This window comes from Loxodonta africana, chromosome 18 (genome assembly GCF_030014295.1).
Source record: "Loxodonta africana isolate mLoxAfr1 chromosome 18, mLoxAfr1.hap2, whole genome shotgun sequence".
Lineage (NCBI taxonomy): Eukaryota > Metazoa > Chordata > Mammalia > Proboscidea > Elephantidae > Loxodonta > Loxodonta africana.
The window spans coordinates 63,027,289-63,050,365 of record NC_087359.1 but is presented as its reverse complement, the minus strand read 5'-3'; the positions used below and the strand labels follow the sequence as shown (position 1 = coordinate 63,050,365).

The window sequence follows — 23,077 nt, the reverse complement described above, 5'->3', positions numbered from 1 at the left end:
TTAATGTCACATATTTGTGTTTGGCTTGAAAAGCAGCCCTGAGGCCCATGGACTCTTCAGAGAGGCAGCCATAGGAAAAGGCCTGTAGTGTGACCTTCCTGCCCTGGGGAAGGAGCTAGGCTTAGACACCAAGAGAAGGTAGCAAGGAAAAGCTGATATTGCTGGGGAAAAGTTGAAATAACCTCTTTTTTTTTTTTTTTTTTATGACAAAGGATGGCAGCTATCCCCAAAATCTGTCACACAGGGAATGTGCGCGGCAGATGACAGTTGTTCAGGGAGAAGGGCGCTGTAAGAGCTCAGAACCCAGGCTGACACTGAACCAGAGTGTTCTGTAGTTCGATGTGTGTGGGGGTGAATTAGATTCTCAATCCTGGCCAGTTTCCTGTCTGGAGTTTCTGGAAAGGAAAGGAAAGATTTGAGCCTCCATAGAGAACTTTCTATTCTAGTCTAGATCTTCTGGGATTCCCTTTGAATAGTTCAGACTTGTAGCTGTCCAAGATTCCTAGTCCTCAAAGGCCATTTAGGAGTAGATCCTCTTTGAGGGCCCAAGCTGGTACTGATCCATATCCCTGAGCAGGAGGGTGGTTGTCCTCCAGCAACCTCCATTTGTTAGCACAGGCAGTCTGCTGGGGGGTCCTTCTGCTAGCCTCTGCTTACCTGTGTTACTTCACTTGCTTTATTTATTGGGACTGGCACTCCCTGGGAGCCCTGGTGGCACAGTGGTTAAGCGCTCAGCTGCTAATCAAAAGGTTGATGATTTGAACCCACGAGCCGCCCCATGAGAGAAAGATGTGGCAGTCTGCTTCTGTAAAGATTTACAGCCTCGGACACCCTATGGGGCAGTTCTGTTCTGTCCCGTAGGGTCACTATGAGTTGGAATCAACTCGATGGCAACAGGTTTGGTTTTTTGTTTGGTTTGGCATGCCCTAGATTGTGTCTGATGAGGATGCCGCACCCATGTGATCCTTACCCTGTGAACTTTGGGAATGGTTAAAGTCCAGAAAACAAGGCCATTGCTCTCTCAGGTCCTCAGTGGCCCCACACTTGAACCAGGAGGTGCAGTCATTGGTAGGCCCTGGGGAAGCAATGTGTAACACTTAGAGTTTTATTGCTGTAGCTAAAAAATGCAAACATCACTACTCCCTAAGCTTCAGGGAGGCAGTTGTTAAATTCTTAGAAACAAGGCATGCACACACTTTCTCAAAAGACAGTGTGCCATGTGGCTGGGTGTGTCTGGTCTAAGGCCAGAGGTGAATTTTCTTGTTGAAAAGGTTGTACCGAGCATGTGTTGTATGAACCTTAGCTGACTTGGCATGAAGGAGGCAAACAGATAGCATGGACTTCTCCATGCCAGGGGCAGAGCTCTGGGTACACACCTGGTGCCAACTGAGAGGTGCCACTGAGGAAAATGCCGCAGCTGACACGGGCGTTTTTCTCGACAGCAAATGTTAGTTCATGTATTGTCTTGATCCTTGGCCAAAAGAGAAACGTAATTTCTAAATACTCCATGAAGTGGAGAGGCAGAGAATGGCGGGGGAAGGAGGGGGAGTTCGTTTTGTAGTGGGTGCTGAGCTCACAGTCAGAATCCAGCTTCATATAAACGAGTATATTGAATCTTAGATCTTTTCTGGTAGAGTTGCTCTTTTTTGTGTGTGTGTGATTTAGGTGAAAGTTTACAGAACAAATTAGTTTCTCATTCAAAAGTTTACACACAAATTGCGTCATGGCAGTGGCTGCAATCCTGCATTGTGTCAGCATTCTCCCCCTTTCCCTTTCCGCCTTGGGTTCACTGTGTCCATTTGTCCAGTTTTCCTGTCCTCTCCTGCCTTCTCATCTTTGTTCCCGGGCAGGTGTTGCCCTTTTGATCTAAGAACCACGTTCCTCAGTGTGTTATTGTTTGTCTTATAGGCCTACCTAGTCTTTGGCTGAAAGGTGAACTTCAGGAATAGCTTCAAGTCTGACTTAAAAGTGCGTTCAGGGGCCATAGTCTCAGGGGTTAGACTTGCTCTTTTAAAACAGGAACTATAAACAGGCAAGGAAAGCTGGGGCTGATAGGAGAGAGATGATTAGTTCGAGCATCTTTGTTTGGCCTGAGGAGATCAAAGGTTGAGATGGATGGATAAAGCAGCGTGGAATAAAATTACCTGTACCTTTTGGAAGGCTCTGACCATATCCTAAGTAGAATGAAAACGGATTTGGAATTACCATCATCACCTCTTTCTATCCTTCTTATCTCTTTCTCTGTTTCCTTTCCACCGAAGTTGATGGGCTGGGACCCAAAGAAGTGGTGAGATGAGGGTTGGTCCACGAATAAAAGTGGAAAGAGCAAAAACACTTCTGTTCCTTTCTCTTCCACCTCTCTCTCTACCCTTAGCCCTTGGCTGAAAACAGTATTGCCAAGCCGTCGTTTTCAAGTATACCTTATAATTGTCTTATGAGAGCCCTGGTACCGCAGTGGTTAAGCACTCGGTTGCTAACTGAAAGGTGGGTGGTTTGAGCCCACCAGCTGTTCTGTGGAAAAAAGATGTGACAGTCTGCTTCTGTAAAGATTTACAGCCTTGGAAACTCTATGGGATAGTTCTACTCTGTCATATAGGGTCGCTATGAGTGGAAATTGACTCAACGGCAACGGGTTTTGGTTTCTGTGGTATAATTGTCTTACTTGGAGAGCCGTTATTTTTCTACTGCAGAGGGTTTTCTGAGACTTTTCCACTTCACCTGGGATTGCAGTCCAAAGTAAGTGCAGAGACGTTTAGAGGAGCAGGGAAGCTAGAGAAGGTTCGGGGAAGGTTGTTCACCCAGGTCAGGCCAGGGAGGGTCATCACACTCGTAGGTTCAAAAAACTAATTTGTCAGACCTGAGTGGATCTGTTTCTCAGGGTCTGTTAAAGACTAACGTATAAAACTCCCAAATGCCAGTCTATGAAATTATATCGAGATACAAAATTAGGAATGAAACCAGATGTTCCTATATGCTGAGTAGAACATTCTTTTCTTTGGATTCCAAGTTATGGAAACCAAGTTATAATCAGAATTTATAGTGAAAAATATAACTAAGTGGGTCAGACTCTTGTGTTCATTGGTTAGCAAACTCTGTTCCTGTAGAAGCCAAACTAGAAAAAGATGGTTGCTTGGAGAACGTGGACTCAGAATAAGGTAGTTAGTTAGGGAACCTTAATGGCTAGTGTCATCAGACCAAAAAAACAAAAAACCAGTACCATTCTGGTGACCCCATGTGCTGCAGAGTAGAACTGTGCTCCATAGGGTTTTAACAGCTGGTTTTTCAGAAGTAGCTCGCCAGGCCTTTCTTCCAAGTTGCCTGTGGATGGTCTTGAACCTCTAACCTTTTGGTTAGTGTCAGAACATGTTAACCGTTGGCACCACCCACAGACTGTCATCAAACCAAGCTAGCCAAATATTCAGAGAATTTCTGATAAATTGGCCTCTCTGGACTTCCCTTTGATGGATATTATAGCCATCATTTCCTTTTTTGTTAACATGGTTTTCTCCAAGCTGAGAACAGGGCAGTTACTTAGACACAGGTCTGTCAGTTACATTCTTTACCTGATGATGCGTTACAAGCGTTTCATTGGATTTGGGGGAACTTACTGACATCCTCTTGGGTCACTCCTGTAGATGGTAGGTCTTATTCCTTGGATTTCACCTTTTCCTCATTTCAGCCTCAGAGGTAACCTAGTTTCAGTTTTGGAGTTTGACTGTCAGCCCCATATTCTGTCCAAACATGGTAGTGTGACGTTTCTCAGAACTGGAGATAGCATCTAACTCCAGAGGGTACGGCATGAACTGGGCTGTTGTCAGGAGGAGAGCTTGTCCGCTCCCCAGTGACATAAGAGCTGCAGTCATTTTCTCTGATCAATAATTGAAGCATGTTTTCCGAGGGGGTCTCATTACAATGAGCAGGCGTGCCGAGGGTGAGCGGTTTGGTTACAGTGCGAGGAGGGATACGGAGGGCAGATAGACTGTGTCCACGGGGGACCTATGATGCTGGGACAGCAGAGCGGTGGATCACAGCGCTTCTGCTCATCAGCCCTGTCCCTTCCCTGGCTCGGCTGGAAAGAGTCCAGAGAAGCAGACAGTGGCATCGCTTTAATTAAATTCCAGATTTGGTCTTTTGGGACTTTTGCATGAGTGAAACTTGAGGGTTAGTGAATTGATGTATTCCTGCCTCATTGGGGCTCAGGGGTGACTAGAATAAGCCCCAGGGAGTGGAGAACTCTGCTATTCCTGGTTGCTTGGGGGAGGGGACAGAGATTTTTTTCATCCTCACTAATCTTTTTTTTCTTCTTTCCATGTCCTTGCCTTGGAGCAGTTATTACAGTAAGTATTTTTCAGGGGGGTTGGAATTGTAGGTGATTTTGTAAGAAAATAGGAAACAAAAACATGGAGCTGCACTGGAGGCTCCTGGGTACTCCTGTTCTTTCTCTTGGGTGAATGGAATTCCTGAGGCTTCATTCTTTCAGTCCTCATGAAGAATGTGTTCCCAGGCATAGTGGCCACTTGCTTTCAGCTGTATTAGCATTTGGCTTTCTGAGGTGCAGCAGTCAGGACCCCAGCGTCCTAGCTCTGGGTCTCAGATGTACAGAAGGGCCTGAGGTCCTCCCCCATTGTCCCCAGGTGTGCAGGCATTTCCGTTCAGCTGACCCGAATGTGCTTCCTTACCCCCTTGGGCATCTTCTGACCCCGGTCAGTAAGGTTTCTTTTCCATGACTAGTCCCTCTGTCATTGCCCCTTCTTTCCACCCTTTCAGCATCCTCATCCAGGTGCTTTATCCCTGCTAGGAAACGTAAACAATTTCTGGGGTATTAATTCCTGGTGAGGTGTTAATGGGTTAATATGATCCTCTTTGAGTAGTTATAATTTTTAAAAAGCACTAAAGGGAGAATTAGCATGAAGGGTTAAATTCTGAGAAGAGAACTTCAGGCCTCAGCAAAAGGCTAGTTGGGGGAGATGGTGGGGGTGGTGGTGCATATTTTTGGTTGTTGAGGAAGTCTTCCTTGTGTTCTTCCCACACTCTTGATTAACCAGTAGCACCTTGTGCATAAGGCTGTATGGCAGAGTGGCTAAATGCCTGGATTTTGAAGTCAGACAGACCTGTATTTGAGGCCCGGCTCTGTCATTTATCATCTCTGTGGCCTTGGACAAGTTACCTAACCCTTTGAGCCTCACTTTCGTCATCTGTAAAGTGAGGGCGATGCTACTACAGACCTCACAGGCTGGGATAAGGATTAAATGAGATATAACGCTTGCCTAGTAAAGTTAGCCGTTACTGTGAGGCAAACACTGGAGTCTCCCAACTACCCATGAACCAGTCATGGGAGATGGTTACTCTCCCACTGTGAGCCTGGTGACTGTAAGGTTCTTTTTTTCCTGTTCCAGAATGAGTACATGAAAGAAGACTTTCTGATTAAAATTGAAACTTGGCACAAACCAGATATTGGCACCTTGGAGAATGTAAGTAGCACTTCCCAAGAACCCTGAGGACTTCCAGACCCCTGGGCAGGGTCATGAGGCTCTACTCTGTAGCCCCAGTGTAGCTTCTCCTTCCCTGACATGAGGTCCTCTCCATGGTCCCCTTTTCCCTGGCCAGGAGGGAATGGCCTCTGCCCAGGCCTGTCCTGCCAGTGTGGGATTCCTCTTCCTCTGATTTACAAAATGTGACCTTCAGGACTCCTTGCAGGGCCTTATCAGAACGCTTGGATTGGTCTAAATGCAGCTCCTGGTACAGAGGAAGTATATCTTTAAAACATTAAAATTACAACCTCCGTAGAGCCCAGTTTGCCAGTAACTCCCCAAATTTAAAATACACCTATTCATCACCCCATCACTTCCACGTCTAGGAATTTATCATACACTTATGCTCTTACATTTGTGAAATACACAAGGACATTCATTGTAGCATTTTTGTTAAAAAAAAAAAACAACCTATTGCTGTCCAGTCAGTTCCAACTCATAGCGACCCTTTAGGACAGAGTAGAACTGCTCCGTAGGGTTTCCAAGGAGTGGCTGTGTGGATTTGAACTGCTGAGCTTTTGGTTAGCAGCCTGAGCTAAAGATTAAAAACAATATAAGAGCCCATCGGTTGAGTTATGGCATAGCCATGTAGTGGAATACTAAGCAGCCATCAAAAAGAACCATAGGGAACAAACTTCATGATGCGTTGTTCAGTGACAAAAGTAATATGCAAAACAGTATGCCTGTATGCTGCCATTTTTATTCAAAGAAAGACCCCCACACACGGGTGTTTGTGTACGCATAGCATCTGGTAACAGTGGCTGTTACTAGGGAGGGGACTAGGAGACAAGCAAGAGAAAGAGTTACTTTTTATTGTATGTCCCTTTGAATGCATCTTAATTTTGTACCATGAAAAGCATCTACAGCCTATTTGAATTAATTAAATTTTTAAAAGCATCAAGGTCAGGGGTTATATGGCTGTGCGGGCAACCTCTCCGTGAATGTTTACTGTCCTTGTAAAGGGGGAGCATATGGAAACAGTGTAGGTGCTGTAGGTGGGCCCCAGGGTATTTGGGCCTGCTGAAGTGGTACTTAGCCTGAAAAATCAGAGTGTTAGCTCTCAAGTTTATTTTCACTTAAAATCCCTTCTCCCCATCATTGCATATGGGATGTGAAGCTTCTGTTAAGGGTGGTGGGAAAACCTGGAAACAGACTGGTGATGGTTGGACCACATGATGAACCTAATCCCTGCCACTGAGTTGTCCATAGGAAGCATGTTGAAATTGCAAACGTTTTGTTATGTATTATTTACCACAGTGTAAAAAAAATCCACTCTTCGATTCTTTCAGATAATTTCATGTGTAATTCTTTACCAGTAGAAATCTCACGTCTGTGGCTATGGAAATAGCTGTTCCTAGGTGTCCATTGTGGACGGGGGGTGCTTTGCAGCTGACAGAAACCACACAGCGGTCCATCTTCTTCCTGCAGGTGCATAAACTGGAGCCCGAAACATGGAAACATGTGGAAGCAGTATATATAGACATTGCAGATCGAAGCCAAGTACTTAGCAAGGTAGGGACTATTTAAAGTTGTGGGGTGGTGTTCGAGATGCAGAAATGACTTCTAAGTGTTAGACAACCCAGGGAAGCTTACCCCAACTTGACTTAGAAGGAAGTTCTCCCTGGTGTTTAGTATTTTGTAATTATTTTTAAACGTTTCCTTATCTTGACTCAGGGATTAAAAACAAAAAAAAACTCACTGCTGTTGAGTTGATTCTAACTCGTGGCAACCCCATGTGTTACAGAGTAGAACTGCTCCATAGTGTTTTCTTGGCTGTAATCTTTATGGAAGCAGATCACCAGGCCTTTCTTCCATGGCACTGCTGGGTGGGTTCGAATCATCAACAGTTAGCCGAGAGCAAACGGTTTTTGCCACCCAGGGACCTTGACATGGATACCAAAACCAAACCCAACCCAGTGCCGTCGAGTCGATTCCAACTCATAGCGACACTATGGGACAGAGTAGAACTGCCCCATAGAGTTTCCAAGAGGCCCCTGGCGGATGTGAACTACTGACCCTTTGGTTAGCAACAGTAGCGCTTAACCACTACGCCACCAGGGTTTCCGACTCAAGGATATAGCAGGAAAATAGTGGCCCAAATTTGTGTGTCCTGTTTGGCCTCTGGAAACTATTACTGGGCAATGTAGGCGTTGTGGGTAGTCCTGAGGGTGTTTTGCCTGCTGACATGGTAGTGAGCCTGAAATACCAGAGCTCTTGCTGTCAAATTTTATTTTTTCCACTCAGTAATTAAAAAACATTTATTGCTTGCCTACTTTGTTTGGAATGCTGTATTAGGTTCTGGGTTCCAGATGAGGGGTACAGAATGTATGGAAAAACAAGTCCTCTGCCCTTGAGAAGTTGGTGGCTTTTCAGTAACAAATATTGCATAAGGTACCTAGAAAAGGACAGTTCACTACTGGACTGTAAGCTCAGTGAGAGCGGGGACTGCGGATGTCTCACTCACTGTTGGGTTCCTAGGAATGAAAGTGTTAAATTTCCCTTCATTCATCACTATTCTTGTTTGACAGAGGCCTTTTGGGCTTAGGGAGCAGGAATTTGGCTCTTCCTCTCTGATAGTGAGGTAACTCTTTCTTATAGTCACTGTGCGCTTAAGACATTATAATTTGTGCATTTCCGAAAAGATGAAAACCATCTTGTGCTCCCTTGCCTAGTATCTGTCTCCCTCAAAAGGTAGTGGATTGGGAAAAAAAAATACAAACTTTTTATTGAAGTATAACATGTATGCGACAAAGTGAATATGTCTTAAGCATGCAGTTTGAATTTTCTCAAACTGAATATACTCAAGTCTTTCTCAAACAGAACATTACTAGCAAAAAGTATGATTCTTTGGTTTTTTTTTTTTGTCAACTCTGGTGGTTCTGTGTGAGTGAAGGGAAGCAGTGGTGGGGAAGATGGGAGATACTTTATATGACGATGTGTTTGTGAGAGAGAAGGAGAAAGCAGACGGTATATTGAGTTTGCTTTTCCTGAGTCCACATTAGTCATTGCAGAGGGACAGCTAAAGATTAAATTTTTGTTGTGGTTACAGAATTGACTGTACTGTAAATCAGTGAAGTGAGACTGGCCTATATTGCCCAAGGAGATAGAGTCTATATGTACGTCGAACATTTCCAGTAATGATTTTATTAAAACAAGCCAGAGGGAGACTGAGCGAGAAGATTTCAGGAATGACTGCCAGATGTTCTCAGCTCTGCTGTGTTTCTCAGTCACCTGCAGGCCTCACCTGCAGATAGTCTTACTCATTGGGTTTGAGGTGGGCCCACAAATCTGTATTTTGAAAAGGCCCTCCTTGGCCGCTCATCCCAGGTTGAAAAGCCTTGTCTTAAGCAATGGAAATATATGCCTACCCAGACACTTCCATACTTGTAAGAACTGAAAACAAACCCTGGCAGAGAACATCACACAGGGCTCTTCTCTGAGGCAAATGTAAACAGTTCTGTATCTTGTTCATAACATTTTCCCATATTTGCTGTCCAGCACCAGAACTGGTATGAAGTATACTGTGGTGAAAAATCTGATCTCTCTCTCCCTCTCTTCCTCCCCTTCCTTTCTCTCTCTCCTTCTTGCCTCCCCCACCCCTCAATCCCAATTCCACAATCTCCCTCAGGATTACAAGGCAGAGGAAGACCCAGCAAAATTTAAATCTATCAAAACAGGACGAGGACCTCTGGGCCCCAATTGGAAGGTGCAGTTCACACTCTCACCACCAGGGGGCTCAGGAGGGTATGGGTGGGCCTGTCCCCAGGTGGGTAAGGGAATAGCAGGGTCTGGGCTAAGGCAGAGACTGAGGTCTGTCCTCTTAGCTACCTGCCTGTCTGTGGATGTGTTTCTAATGCAGCAAGAAATTGTAAATCAGAAAGACTGCCCGTACATGTGTGCATACAAACTGGTTACTGTCAAGTTCAAGTGGTGGGGCCTGCAGAACAAAGTGGAAAACTTTATACATAAGGTAAGTAGCCAGCCTTCCTAGTGACCTCTGCATGTGTTGGCAGGAGTTGCCCATTAAGAGACAATTGTTCAAGTGCCTCATACCCATGTGACCTGCATCCCAGGGTTGCAACATTAGAATATTTTGTAGCTTGGTTCCCCAGCTCCCTTGTACTTGTAGCTAACTTACAGATTTAATGCTCTCCAGCCAGGGATGCCACATGCGGCAGAGAAGGAAACTGAGGCAAAAGAAGGAAACAGGAAGGGACTTGCTGTGATTGAACTACAAATAAAACTCATGTTCTCTCTTTTCTGGAAGCTGAAAGTCAAGAGACTGTGAGCCAAATTCTTCAGTGCCCTGAATTACTGAAGTGGGCGGACCGAAGGAGTTTTAATAGCCTTTAATTCTCTAAAATGTTAGAGCCTCACAGCTGCTGGCCAGTTTTAACCTGGCTTTAGGCTCCAGAGATGAGGAAGAAACTTAGCAGACTTGTTCTGGGGACTTGGCTTGGCTCTGAGTTCATGGGCTGCCTTTCTTGGTAGTATTTTGAGCAAAGGGCTTGGCTGTGAGGTGGCACCCATCCTCTTTGGGGGCTCCCTCCTCTTTGGAGCCATACCCGTCAGACATGCGAAGGCAAAGGGGAAAAGGTCACTGACTTATGGGGTTTGGGGACTGACCCACGTAAGCCAGCCAGGCATCACTCCTCTTCCCCCACCTCCCAGTAAAGTATGGGTACCAGCACAGAGATCATGGGGAGGAGGGTTGTAGCAATGGTCTTCACCCCTAGGTTCTAACTTGATTTCATCCTTTTTATAGCAAGAGAAGCGTCTGTTTACAAACTTCCACAGGCAGCTGTTCTGTTGGCTCGATAAGTGGGTTGACCTGACTATGGACGACATTCGAAGGATGGAAGAAGAGACTAAGAGACAGCTGGATGAGGTAAGCGAGAGTCCAGGGGAGGTTCTGGGGCTCTCAGTCCAATGAGCATGTGAATAGTAAGGAGACGTTCTTCCTGGGGCAGCTCACTGAGGGCACCATCCTGTGGTTCTAGGAACATGTCAGCATCTACTCTGGGTAAGGTACAACGCCAGGCAGTACAGGAACTATAAAGAAGAAAACAGCTTGTGTTCTCGAATTTGCATTCTAGCTGAGGTCGTGGCACATCCACAGAGACAAGTTTGGCAGTCTGTGCTGAATGCCAAATGAGTAATTGAGTTGCCGCAGTGGTTGTTCAGAGCTCGGGGGGTTCATGCTGGGCCGCAGAGTTGGAGGTGACCCTGGGAGGAGGAAGGCTGGGCTGATCCAGGAATACCAGGCACGTTACATACAGGATAGCAACAGCGCACGCAAAAGCTGACTGCTCTATAAGGTTGGTTTAAGCTATTTTTAGAATGTGGCACTTTTGCCTTTTTTTTTTTTGGCCTTGGTGTTTATCCCAGAAGGAGGGGTATCTGTTCCATGGGAGGATGGAGACCCACCACCTCTCCTGCCTCATCTGGAGATGCTTCCTTGAGAAGCACACTCTGTGGAGACAGTTAATAACATCCAGGTACTCCCTGTGTGCTCACAAGGTGCTAAGGGCTTTGGCATACACCATCTCAGTTAATCCTTGCGACAACCCCAGGAGGAGGCACCATTGTCATCCCACACTCAGGACGAATGGAGGCTCTGGGAGCTGAGGGCTGTGCCCCAGGTCATACAGCCGGCAGGTCACTCAGCCTCTGTTTCTCCCTCTAAGCACCGTTTGAGGTCCTCCCCCCACCCTCTGAGGGCTAGCTGTAGGCAGGAAGCTCTGTTTCCTAAGAACTGCCTTCCGTTTCTCCCTCCTTGCCCCTGGGTGGGAGTGGCGTGGAGCCTGGGTGTCCGTCCAGCAAAGACATCGTTTTACAGCAGACTTGCCCAGTTCTTCAGCAGGTCCTCAAATGAGAGCCAGGCCCAGTTGCCTGTGGTACTCACACGCTACACAGATGCTCCCCGCTCCACTGTGCTGGTATAGGGTGGATACCGGGCCCAGGAGCACTTCCTTCCTCTGGAGCCCAGCAGGGAACTGTTTTTGCCATCCAGGGATGACAGTCTTCCTGGCTGACTCACTGGTTAAGTGGTACACAGAGTTAGTTCCTGTTGAAACAGATGTTTGGGTTATTCACTGAGCTACATTTGGCAGTGAAGGGGCAGGGTTTTGGACACAATCCCTGATTCTTCTGCCAGGGATCCTCAGGAAGTGGTAGGTTTTAATGTCCAGAGCTCTGGTGCTTCTGAATGTATAAGCTTGAGCCTTTTGGTCACTCTAGTCCTGACAAAAAGAAGGAAAAAGGTTACCAAACAGAGGAACTTAGAGATTTTCTCTGGGATTTAGCCTGGACCTTTGGCCACCTGCCACCTGTCAGAGGCCTGCATAAAATACATGGGGATGATGGAACCCCTTGCTGACGACCTTTTGCTTTTTGGGTGCAATTCAAGTTCTTGGAGCTGGAGGAACTCTCCAGAGGGTCTGCTGGATCTGCCTGCCTCACATCCATGATTTGAGAGCCGGCAGAGTTAGGGAGTTCTTTTTTAATTCCCGCCTTTTTTTTTTTGCATGTTTCTTCATTCTGTGAAGGATTGTGTCAGAAGCTTAGCAGATCACTGTCATTTGGAATAGCTGCAATGCAGGAAACCCTGTTTGGAATTAGAATTTGAAAAACTACCGTCATCTCCCACCACGTGTCTGTCAGTTTGTCGTACTGTGGGGGCTTGTGTGTTGCTGTGATGCTGAAAGCTATGCCACCGGTATTCAGATACCAGCAGGGTGACCCATGGAGGGCAGGTTTCAGCTGAGCTTCCAGACTAAGATAGACTAGGAAGAAGGACCCGGCAGTCTACTTCTGAAAAGCATTAGCCAGTGAAAACCTTATGAATAGCAGCGGAACATTGTCTGATATAGTGCTGGAGGATGAGCCCCCCAGGTTGGAAGGCACTCAAAAGATGAGTGGGGAAGAGCTGCCTCCTGAAAGTAGAGTCGACCTTAATGACATGGATGGAGTAAAGCTTTCGGGACCTTCATTTGCTGATGTGGCATGACTCAAAATGAGAAGAAACAGCTGCAAACATCCATTAATAATCAGAACCTGGAATGTATGAGGTATGAATCTAGGAAAATTGGAAATCATCAAAAATGAAATGGAACGTATAAACATCGATATCCTAGGCATTAGTGAGCTGAAATGGACTGGTATTGGCCATTTTGAATCGGACAATCATATAGTCTACTATGCTGGGAATGACAACTTGAAGAGGAATGGTGTTACATTCATCGTCAAAAAGAACGTTTCAAGATGTATCCTGAAGTATAATGCTGTCAGTGATAGGATAATATCCATACGCCTACAAGGAAGACCAGTTAATACGACTGTTATTCAAATTTATGCACCAACCACTAGGGCCAAAGATGAAGAAATAGAAGATTTTTATCAGCTGCTGCAGTCTGAAATTGATCGAACATGCAATCAAGATGCATTGATGATTACTGGCGATTTGGAATGCAAAAGTTGGAAACAAAGAAGGATCAGTAGTTGGAAAATATGGCCTGGGTGATAGAAACAATGTTGGAGATCGAATGATAGAATTTTGCAAGGCCAACAACTTCTTCATTCCAAATACCTTCTTTCACCAACATAAACGGCAACTATACACATGGACCTCACCAGATGGAACACAGAGAAATCAAATTGACTACATCTGTGGAAAGAGACGATGGAAAAACTCAATATCATCCGTCAGAACAAGGCCAGGGGCCGACTGTGGAACAGACCACCAATTGCTCATCTGCAAGTTCAAGCTGAAACTGAAGAAAATCAGAGCAAGCCCACGAGAGCCAAAATATGACCTTGAGTATATCCCACCTGAATTTAGAGACCATCTGAAGAATAGATTTGACACATTGCACACTACTGACCGAAGACCAGATGAGTGGTGGAATGACATCGAGGACATCATCCATGAAGAAAGCAAGACGTCACTGAAAAGACAGGAAAGAAAGAAAAGATGAAGATGGATGTCAGAGGAGACTCTGAAACTTGCTCTTGAGCATCGAGCAGCTAAAGCAAAAGGAAGAATTGATGAAGTAAAAGAACTGAATAGAAGATTTCAAAGGGCCTCTCGAGAAGACAAAGTAAAGGATTATAATGACATGTGCAAAGAGATTGAGATGGAAAACCAAAAGGGAAGAACACACTCGGTGTTTCTCAAGCTGAAAGAACTAGAAGGAAAAATTCAAGACTCAAGTTGCAATAGTGAAGGATTCCATGGGGAAAATATTAAGCGACGCAGGAAGCGTCAAAAGAAGATGGAAGGAATACACACAGTCACTATACCAGAAAGAATTAGTCGATATTCCACCATTTCAAGAGGTGGCATATGATCAGGAACCAATGGTACTGAAGGAAGAAGTCCAAGTTGCTCTGAAAGCATTGGCGAAAAACAAGGCTCCAGGAATTGATAGAATATCAATTGAGATGTTTCAACAAACAGATGCAGCGCTGGAGGTGCTCACTCGTTTATGCGAAGAAATATGGAAGACAGCTTCCTGGCCAACTGACTGGAAGAGATCCATATTTATGCCTATTCCCAAGAAAGGTGATCCAACTGAATGTGGAAATTATAGAACAATATCATTAATATCACATGCAAGCAAAATTTTGCTGAAGATCATTCAAAAATGGCTGCAGCAGTATATCAACAGGGAACTGCCAGAAATTCAGGCCTGTTTCAGAAGAGGACGTGGAACCAGGGATATCATTGCTGATGTCAGATGGATCCTGGCTGAAACCAGAGAATACCAGAAGGATATTTGCCTTTGTTTTATTGACTATGCAAAGTCATTCAACTGTGTGGATCATAACAAACTATGGATAACACTGCGAAGAATGGGGATTCCAGAACACTTAATTGTGCTCATGAGGAACCTTTACATAGATCAAGAGGCAGTTGTTCGGACAGAACAAGGGGATACTGATTGATTTAAAGTCAGGAAAGGCGTGTGTCAGGGTTGTATTCTTTCACCATACCTATTTGATCTGTATGCTGAACGAATAATCCGAGTGGCTGGACTATATGAAGAACAGGGCATCAGGATTGGAGGAAGACTCATTAACAACCTGCGTTATGCAGATGACACAACCTTGCTTGCTGGAAGTGAAGTGGACTTGAAGCACTTACTGAAGATCAAAGACCATAGCCTTCAGTATAGATTACACCTCAACATAGAGAAAACAAAAATCCTCACAAGTGGACCAATGAGCAACGTTATGATAAACGGAGAAAAGATTGAAGTTGTCAAGGATTTCATTTTACTTGGATCCACAATCAACAGCCACGGAAGCAGCAGTCAAGAAATCAAAAGACGCATTGCATTGGGTAAATCTTCTGCAAAGGACCTCTTCAAAGTGTTGAAGAGCAAAGACGTCACCATGAAGACTAAGGTGCGCCTGACCCAAGCCATGGTATTTTCAATCACATCATATGCATGTGAAAGCTGGACAATGAATAAGGAAGACCGAAGAAGAGTTGACGCCTTTGAATTGTGGTGTTGGCGAAGGATATTGAATATACCATGAACTGCCAAAAGAATGAACAAATCTGTCTTGGAAGAAGTGCGGCCAGAATGCTCCTTAGAGGCAAGGATGGCGAGACTGCGTCTTACATACTTTGACATGTTGTCGGAAGGGATCAGTCCCTGGAGAAGGACATCATGCTTGGCACAGTACAGGGTCAGCGGAAGAGGAAGACCCTCAACGAGGTGGATTGACCCAGTGGCTGCAACAGTGAGCTCAAGCATAAGAACGATTGTAAGGATGGCTCAGGACCGGGCAGTGTTTCGTTCTGTTGTGCATAGGGTCGCTATGAGTCGGAACCGACTTGATGGCACATAACAACAACAACAACCGTCATCTCCAATGGAGGAGGAAGGCAAATGGCACCGGTGCCATTGTGCAGCATGCTCTGACCTCACCACATACAGGGCATTCCGTGGGCCACCTGTACCCCTGGCTCACTTGTCTTTTCCCGTTTCTAAAAATACATTTGTTTTATCAATATTTTCTTTCTATTGGAGTTTAAAACTCAGTCTCCCAGGCTTATGAGGAAGAAGCATCCTCCTCTGCTCTGAGGTCCCACACCCCAGAGGCAGCCCTCCCAGTTCTCCCAGTTGTTCCTTTTGCTTGAGTTCCTCCATGTTTCAAAATAAAATGCTTATAGTCTGAGTCCTTACTTTCTAACCTTTAGTTATGAACTGTCGATTTCCTCTGGAAGGTGTAGCTGTTTATCCCACCCACCACTCGCACACTTGCCCTCTCCATCCCCTCAATCTGGGTGTATCACAGCTTTTGGTTAATTGTTTGTTCAGGGTTCTTTTTACCAACTGGCTTTTGTTCCTTTCCTATACAATTTTTTGTTTTCTCTAGGAAGTTAATACTTGCCTCACTTTTTATTTTGTGTGTGCCTGTCATTAGGTTTAACCTTTGAGTCATTGCATGGACGGTGTGACTTGGTGGGAGCGTGATGTGCCTTCCATAGCACTGTGCTTTCTGTGAGTCCCTTGTCATTTGTTTTGCTTCCACTCAGTGGGCACTTCGAATCTCAAGATCTCTTCGTTTCTGGAAAAAATTTTTTTTTAGTATTATTCACTTGATAATTTCCTCCCCTCTGTTTTCTTTCTGGAGTTTTTATCAGTCAGAAGTTGGACCTCATAACTTGACCCTCTAATTTTCTCTGCTTTTGGGGAGAAACTTTCCAAAGTTAAGTCTCTCTTCTACTGAATTTATAAAAAATTCTAAGTATTTCTTGTTCTGTGTTCTTTTTTTAAAACAGCTTTTTCTTTTTTTAATAGATGCTTATTTTTATTTTCTGAAGCTATAGTTTTGTTTTTGGAGATTTCCTTCTGCCCCCTGAATATTCCTGGCTTCCTCTGAGCTCCCTTCTCCTGCCTGTGTTGGCCTCTGTGTGTCTGGCTCGGGGCTTTCCTCAGGTACCTGCTGGTCTATCCTGGCTGTCCACTCACATGTAAGAGTGAAGCCCTGAAAAGCCAACTGGGACCTCTCTGAATCAGTGGGTGAGCTTTATAGCAGGGTAGTCAGGTGGTTACATTGGGGAACTCCTGCCTCAGGTTCCTGCGTCTTTTTTCCTTGGGCTCGTCATTTTGTCTAGAGTTATTGTTGTTAGGTGCTGTGGAGTTGATTTCAACTCACAGCAACCCCATGTGACACAGTAGAATTGCCCCATAGGATTTTCCAGGCTATACTCTTTACGGGAGCAGATCACCAGGTCTTTTCTTCTGTGGAGCCACTGGGTGAGTTTGAACTGCCAGCCTTTTGTTTAGTAGCCGAGCGATTAACTGTTGTGCTAACAAGACTACTAGAGAGGACTCCCCAGTGTCTTACTTGGAAGGATGACTGAGGTAGCCAACACTCTGGGAGCCAAGCTGAGGGAGAATTGTGACAGTGTCACCACCACTGGTTGGCTTTACTTAATCCCCCTTTATTCTGCATAGCCTTCACCTCCCCACAGTCCTCACGAGCTAAGCTGGGGGTCCCGAGTTCAGGCCTCCCTGACTCAGTGCCTCCAGAGTGAACCTCGGGCTTTTGCTGTGACACAGGGGAGTGGCTGGTTGACTGCAACACTAGAGTCCGATTGTTCTTTATTCAGACTTTCAAACATGTCACCTTTTTTTCAACACCACCTGGCACTCCCACCTTCAGAGATACCTGGTGCTTCCAGTTCCTGAGCCTTTGGAAAACCTGAAGCACAAATTGGTCTGCTCCTTGGCGCCACTATCCTTGCAGGCACTGAAATTTCAGCTGCTGCTGCTCTGCTCATTAGTTACTACTCAGCCATCCTTTTTCCATCTTCTAGAACGTTCTGAACGTCTCTTCTCTGCTGTCATCATTTGTAGTGAGGTTTTGGGGAGGTGTAGAGATGAATTTATGTGTTCAGTCTGTCATGATTAACTGCAAGTAGTCATTTGTAGTCCAGTGTTGGTGGATTTTTTTGTGAGCTATGAGGGGCCACTGTAAGGTCACAGTCACCACTGTTGTGACTAGTCACTGTGGGGAGCAGACCCACCATTCTTGGATAAGGCTCCAGGATTTGAGACACAAGGGATCAAGAGATTAGTCCTTTGCCCTAAAGAGAAAAATGTCAAGAAATGTGTGCCTGTAGTCTCTCTCCCCCTTCCCTTTCCCTCCCTCCCTCTTCCTCTCTTAAGAGGCTCATAATCTCAGATGTGGAAGGCACCTCAGAGATCATTTAGTCCATTTTATGTCCAGAGCTTGAGTCCCCTCTGCAGCTTCCCACCAAGTAGTTGTCCAGTCTGTGCTTGATCACCTCTTATAACGGGGAACTCACTATCTCCTGAACATGGTGGTGATAAAACTATTTTTATGGTTAATAGAAGCTAACATTTGTTGAGGTCTTACTGTGTGCCTTTCTTGTGTGGTAAGCATTTTACATAATAACATCATCAAATCCTCATGCAACCTGTGACATATTATTCTCATTTTATAGATACAGGAATTGAGGCTCAGAGAAGTTAAACTTGAATACTTTGTAGTTCACTAACAAGTACCTCCTGGGCCTTTGGCCATTAACTCTATAGATAGCAAGACTGTTGTTAGTTAATTGCCATCAAGGCAGTTCCAACTCATGGCGACCCCATGTGTACAGAATAGAACTGCTTTCTAGGGTTTTCAAAACTGTCACCTTTTGGAAGCAGGTCATGCCACGCCTGTCCTCCAAGGTGCCTCTGGGGCGGGGCGGGGTTTGAACCACCAACCTTTCAGCTAGTAGTTGAGCACTTAACCATATGCTTCACCTAGGGGCTCCTATAAGACTAGGAGAAGAGAACTCATTTTTAAAATTTTTAAGAAAATTTGTTTCCCCCCATTTATTGGATTTTTCTAGAACATTTGCTGAAAAACAGCAAAGATAGTGAGTGTTCAAAGCTCGTGATTAAGATTCTGCAGCATTTCCTTTTCCAGCGGTCCCTTGTGGGTCTTCCTCCTTAAGTCCTGTTGGCTCCATGATTCCTGCGGTCCCTCCCCAGCCCATCCTGTGGCTTTTTGGCTGATGAGTCACCATCAGTTTTAGATTCTAAGTCTTAAGCTCTGGACTGGTTACCCAGAGACTGTATGCCTCCCTGTGTAGTGAAGTGTGGCAGGACACAGCACTCCCCAATTTCCAGTTGAGGACTATGGGAGATACAGGTTCTGAGGGTTAGGCTAACATGGAGAAACCACTCCATGCCTAGCTCACCCGCTGGGCCACAAGGGAATCTGAATCAAAAATTCCCATTGTGTCTGCAGAGACCAGAGCCTGGTCTTTTGAGGCTGAGGGATCCCTGCATGTGAAGGACGTAGCTGCACTAGTAGAGTTATAATTCTCTCTGAGCTGCCTGGCAGTGATTGACCCCCAGGCAGACCAACCAGACACTGGCCAACATCTCAAAATATGGGAGTAGCTGCATTTTCTTTTTAAGTATGGTTTAATTTTTCAATATTAACATGATATATAAGCATTAAACATTTTTTGGAAAATACTGAAAAGTAGAAAAAGAAATCACTTGAATTCTCGTCATTTAAAGACAATCACTATAAGCATTTTTATATATTTCTTAGTCTTTCTGCACACTTGTACTTACTTATGATTGTATTGCATGTGCTAGGTTGTGGGTTGTATCCTAATATTTTCTCTGGACATTTTAACAAAGCCCTTTCTCATTAAAAAAAAAGCCTTCACATGCATGTTTATGGCTGCAAAACATGTTGCTCTGTATTCTGGACTGAATTTTCCTTAACGTGGTTTCCAGGTTCTCACTGTTGTAAATAATGCTGTGACGAACATCTTTGTGCACACAGGTCCTTGGAAAGTAAGATTATTCCCTTAGAATAAATTCCCAAAAATGGAACTAAAGAATTTAAGGCTCTTGTTTATTACCAAATTTCTTTCTTAAGGGCCGTACCTATTTATAAAGAGAGTAGCTTTCTAAATAGGCTCTAAAAACAGTTCCACACGTGCCTCATAGCTGTGTTCCTCTAGGGGTGCGGATGGGTTTGTGGTTACTGCTCAGTGTCTTCAACTGATGTTTTTTCTTACTAGCTTTTTGAGCTTCACAGCTCATGTAGTTATTTTGAGATAATTGTAAGGTTCACATGCAATTATAAGAAATAATACAAGATGTCTGGGTACTCTTTACTTGGTGTCCCCAATGGTAACAGCTTGTAAAACTGTAGTACAATATGACAACCACAATATTGAATGGATAATTTTACTGTTTTTTTTTTTTTAATCAAAAGGATATTTCATACTTAAGAGTAAAAACAATTTACAGAAGGTATAGAAAAAATAAACTAAAAAAGTAGAAGTCCAAATAAATAAGTAGATAAATAGATGAGTAAAAATCCCTTTCCTCCAATCCCTGGCCTCATTCCCTAGAGGTAACCACTGTAAATAAGGATCCACTTTTTAAAAGAAAATCAGAAACTGGAGTTTCTATTTTCATATACTTTGTGTGTGCCTGCAGTGGCTGGATGTGGGGAACACTACAAACATTAGATAAATCTCTCATGTCATATAGGCACCAGAAAATAAACATTCTTAGAGCATTTCATTACAAGAATGAAACAATGAATTTTTATTTCAGTGGCACCCTCTGGGGGACCTTGTCTTTGACAGCAGTTCTCTGATAGAAAGTTGCATCTCGTTGCAACCAGTAGGAAAACAGGACCTAAATTTGCATTAGTAAATTAAAGCAAGGCATTGAACTCCCAAGATACACAAGGATCTGCTTGAGATCCAAGGAGCTTTGCTCTCATAACATTGAATTCTGAGCCTCCCTGATTATTGAAAATTTATATAAATGGTCATTCTTTTGTTATTATTGAGCAGACATTCAGTGAGCAAAGTTTTGCCTTTGTAGAAATTTTATTTTTGAAAAAGGTTCAAACTTACAGAAAATTGGCAACAGTGGTGCAAAAAACTGTGTACCCCTTGGCCCAGAGACCTCATTCCTTTGTAGCAAAGGCTCCAACCCAGGACCACACACTGCAGTTCCTCCATTTTTCTTTGATATTCTTGAAGGTTATAAGCTTGTATAATGTCATCTTAGTTTGAGTTTGTCTGATATTTCCTCCTGATTCCACCCAGTTTGTGTATTTGAAGGCAGAATATCACAGATTTGGTGTTCTTTTCATTATACCCTATCTGTTTAGTTACCACTGATCTTAACTTGGTTCACTTGAAGCACAACAAGGTTTTCCAGGCTCATCTCAGTCTTTCCATAACCTAGCCCTAGAAATGCCCGTTTCTCCAAGCAGCCCTCATTCTTTTTAGTGGAAGGTGGGTGGTGTTTGGAAACCACCAAGATCTGGGTGCTAGGTATGCTCATTACTGTTGGGGTGTTGCTGACCCTGGTTCCTCTCAGTGGATAGTGCTAGGGAATCCTGATGTCTGCATTTATATCGATCTTATGGATATATTGTGTTCACACAAATGCCTCCAGTTCCAGTCTAACACCACAGGGTGAAGTCTTTGTCTTTTAGAAATGAGCCAATGCCCTTGTCCTTAACAGATTTCCTTCATGTAGGAAATTGTTGAATTTGTGAAACAATTGTTTAAACTTCATAAAATAATGTATCTATAGGCATGGAATGATTTAAGTTACAGGTGCAGTAATAATTTATAGATGCCATACAGGGAAGGAGATTTGAGGGGAGGCTACAGGAGGCAGACATTCCAGGTGGAGCTAAGGGTCTGTTCAAAGATCTGGACCTAGGAAAACAGACTTTCCACTTTGGAGCAGAGGACCTTTGCTGGGGACCATGACAAGTGAGGCTTATAAGACTGATTAATTTTATGGCTCACCAGTGGCCTGTCTCCTGTAGATTCTGCAGGTCTAGGGCCCAAGAACCTACACGTATCCCAGGCAATTATTTTGATCAAATTTGAGGACACCCTGGCCTAAAAGATCAAGCGAAAGCATTTAATGTAATTAGGGTAATAGTTGTAAAAAAAAAAAAAAACAAAACCCTTTGCCACCAAGTCGATTCTGACTCATAAGGACTCTATAGGGTACAGCAGAGCTGCCCCAAAGGGTTTACAAGGCTGTAATCTCTACGGTAGCAGACTGCTACATCTTTTCTCCCGCTGAGCGGCTGGTGGGTCTGAACCGCCAGCTTTTCGGTTAGCAGCCAAGTGCTTAAACATTGTGCCACCAGGACTCCTTCATAGTTATCAAGAACCCAAAAAACAAACCAAATCCGTCTCATGAATTCCGAATCATAGTCACCCTATAGGTTAGAGTAGAACTGCTTCTTTATAGGGTTTCCAAGGAGTACCTGGTAGATTGAAACTGCCGAGCTTTTGGTTAGCAGCCATAGCTCTTAACCACTACACCACTGGGGTTGCCAAGTTATCGAGGTTATCAAGTCGGGTGGTGAATATTGGAACCTCTGTGGCAGGCAGAGAACATTGACCACGCACATGCCCTGTTTCTGCATGGAGTGACTGATGATAATAATAGCAGGGGTGGAGGGCCGATAGTCATGGGTTGTTTTTTTTTTTTTTAATTAATTTTTATTAAGCTTCAAGTGAACATTTACTGTTGCAATCAGTCTGTCACATGTAGGTTTACATACATCTTACTCCCTTCTCCCACTTGTTCTCCCCCTATTGAGTCAGCCCTTTCAGTCTAGTCATGGGTTTGAGATGTGGCAGGCAGCAAAATTTTTAAAACTTTTTCCAGTAGAGAACCACTGATACTAAGACAAAATCTTTGCAAAATGTGGCAGTGTTAAAGTTTCAGGGACTAGCACTCTGAAGAGGGCTGCCACTTAAAATTCCAGCTTCTTCAGAGCTTGTGTGCACATCCCTTTGGAGTGTCTGGAACAAAGCAATAACAACAGAATAATAAATAGCATATATTGAGTGTATACGCCATGCCAGGCACTCTAAGTACGCTGCCTGCGTATCTTGATTATTCTTCACTGCGACCGCATGATGTCTGTGCGATTATTACTCCTATTTTATAGTTGTAGAAACTGAGGCTTAGAGAGCAGCAGAGGAACTTGCCCAAGGGTCACATGATTAGTGATGGAGCCAGAATACCACCCAGGCACTTTGCTTCTACAGGTCATGTTCCCATGTGTTTAGTTTGCTGAATGCATCAAGAGTGAAAGTAGAGCAGGAAGCTATTGGGTATTGAAGAAACCTCTAATGGGAAGTTAAAACACACAAATTCATAGACAGTCTGCAAATAGAACCATAATTTTTTGAAGTTGGAAAGGATTTTAGAGAAATCAACCTCCCCAGCACCCCAAGAACTTGTGCCCACTTCTGCTAGGGAGGTGCCAGTGCCCACTCAGAGGAGCCCACTCTGTTTTCCAGCAGCCTAGCACTTCTGTGAAGCTGCGATCTAGCCCCTGCCCTTTCCATTGTCAAGTCCTTGTGACGCACTCTGATTCCCCATTGTGGCCACCTGATACTTCTGGCAGATTAACTGGACGAGGCCCCTAGGCAGAGCTTGGGAGGGGGACTTGCTGGTCCCTCTGCCTGGATCACTCCTTCCCCC

The 23,077-nt window shown here is 44.4% G+C and overlaps 1 protein-coding gene across 3 annotated transcripts in view; it reads left to right on the top strand.

The window, feature by feature from the left end:
- PITPNA (phosphatidylinositol transfer protein alpha) overlaps positions 1-23,077 on the top strand; it is a 40,003-nt gene that overhangs the window by 11,725 nt on the left and 5,201 nt on the right. The window contains exons 5-10 of one of the 3 annotated variants that reach the window (XM_010596484.3): positions 4,330-4,337; positions 5,397-5,471; positions 6,960-7,043; positions 9,160-9,237; positions 9,391-9,501; positions 10,297-10,419. In XM_010596484.3, coding sequence (XP_010594786.1) covers positions 4,330-4,337; positions 5,397-5,471; positions 6,960-7,043; positions 9,160-9,237; positions 9,391-9,501; positions 10,297-10,419 — 479 coding nt within the window. Of the gene's footprint in view, positions 1-4,329; positions 4,338-4,420; positions 4,704-5,396; positions 5,472-6,959; positions 7,044-9,159; positions 9,238-9,390; positions 9,502-10,296; positions 10,420-23,077 lie in introns of those variants that run through there. The other 2 variants (XM_064271513.1, XM_064271514.1) reach the window with 2 other exon arrangements.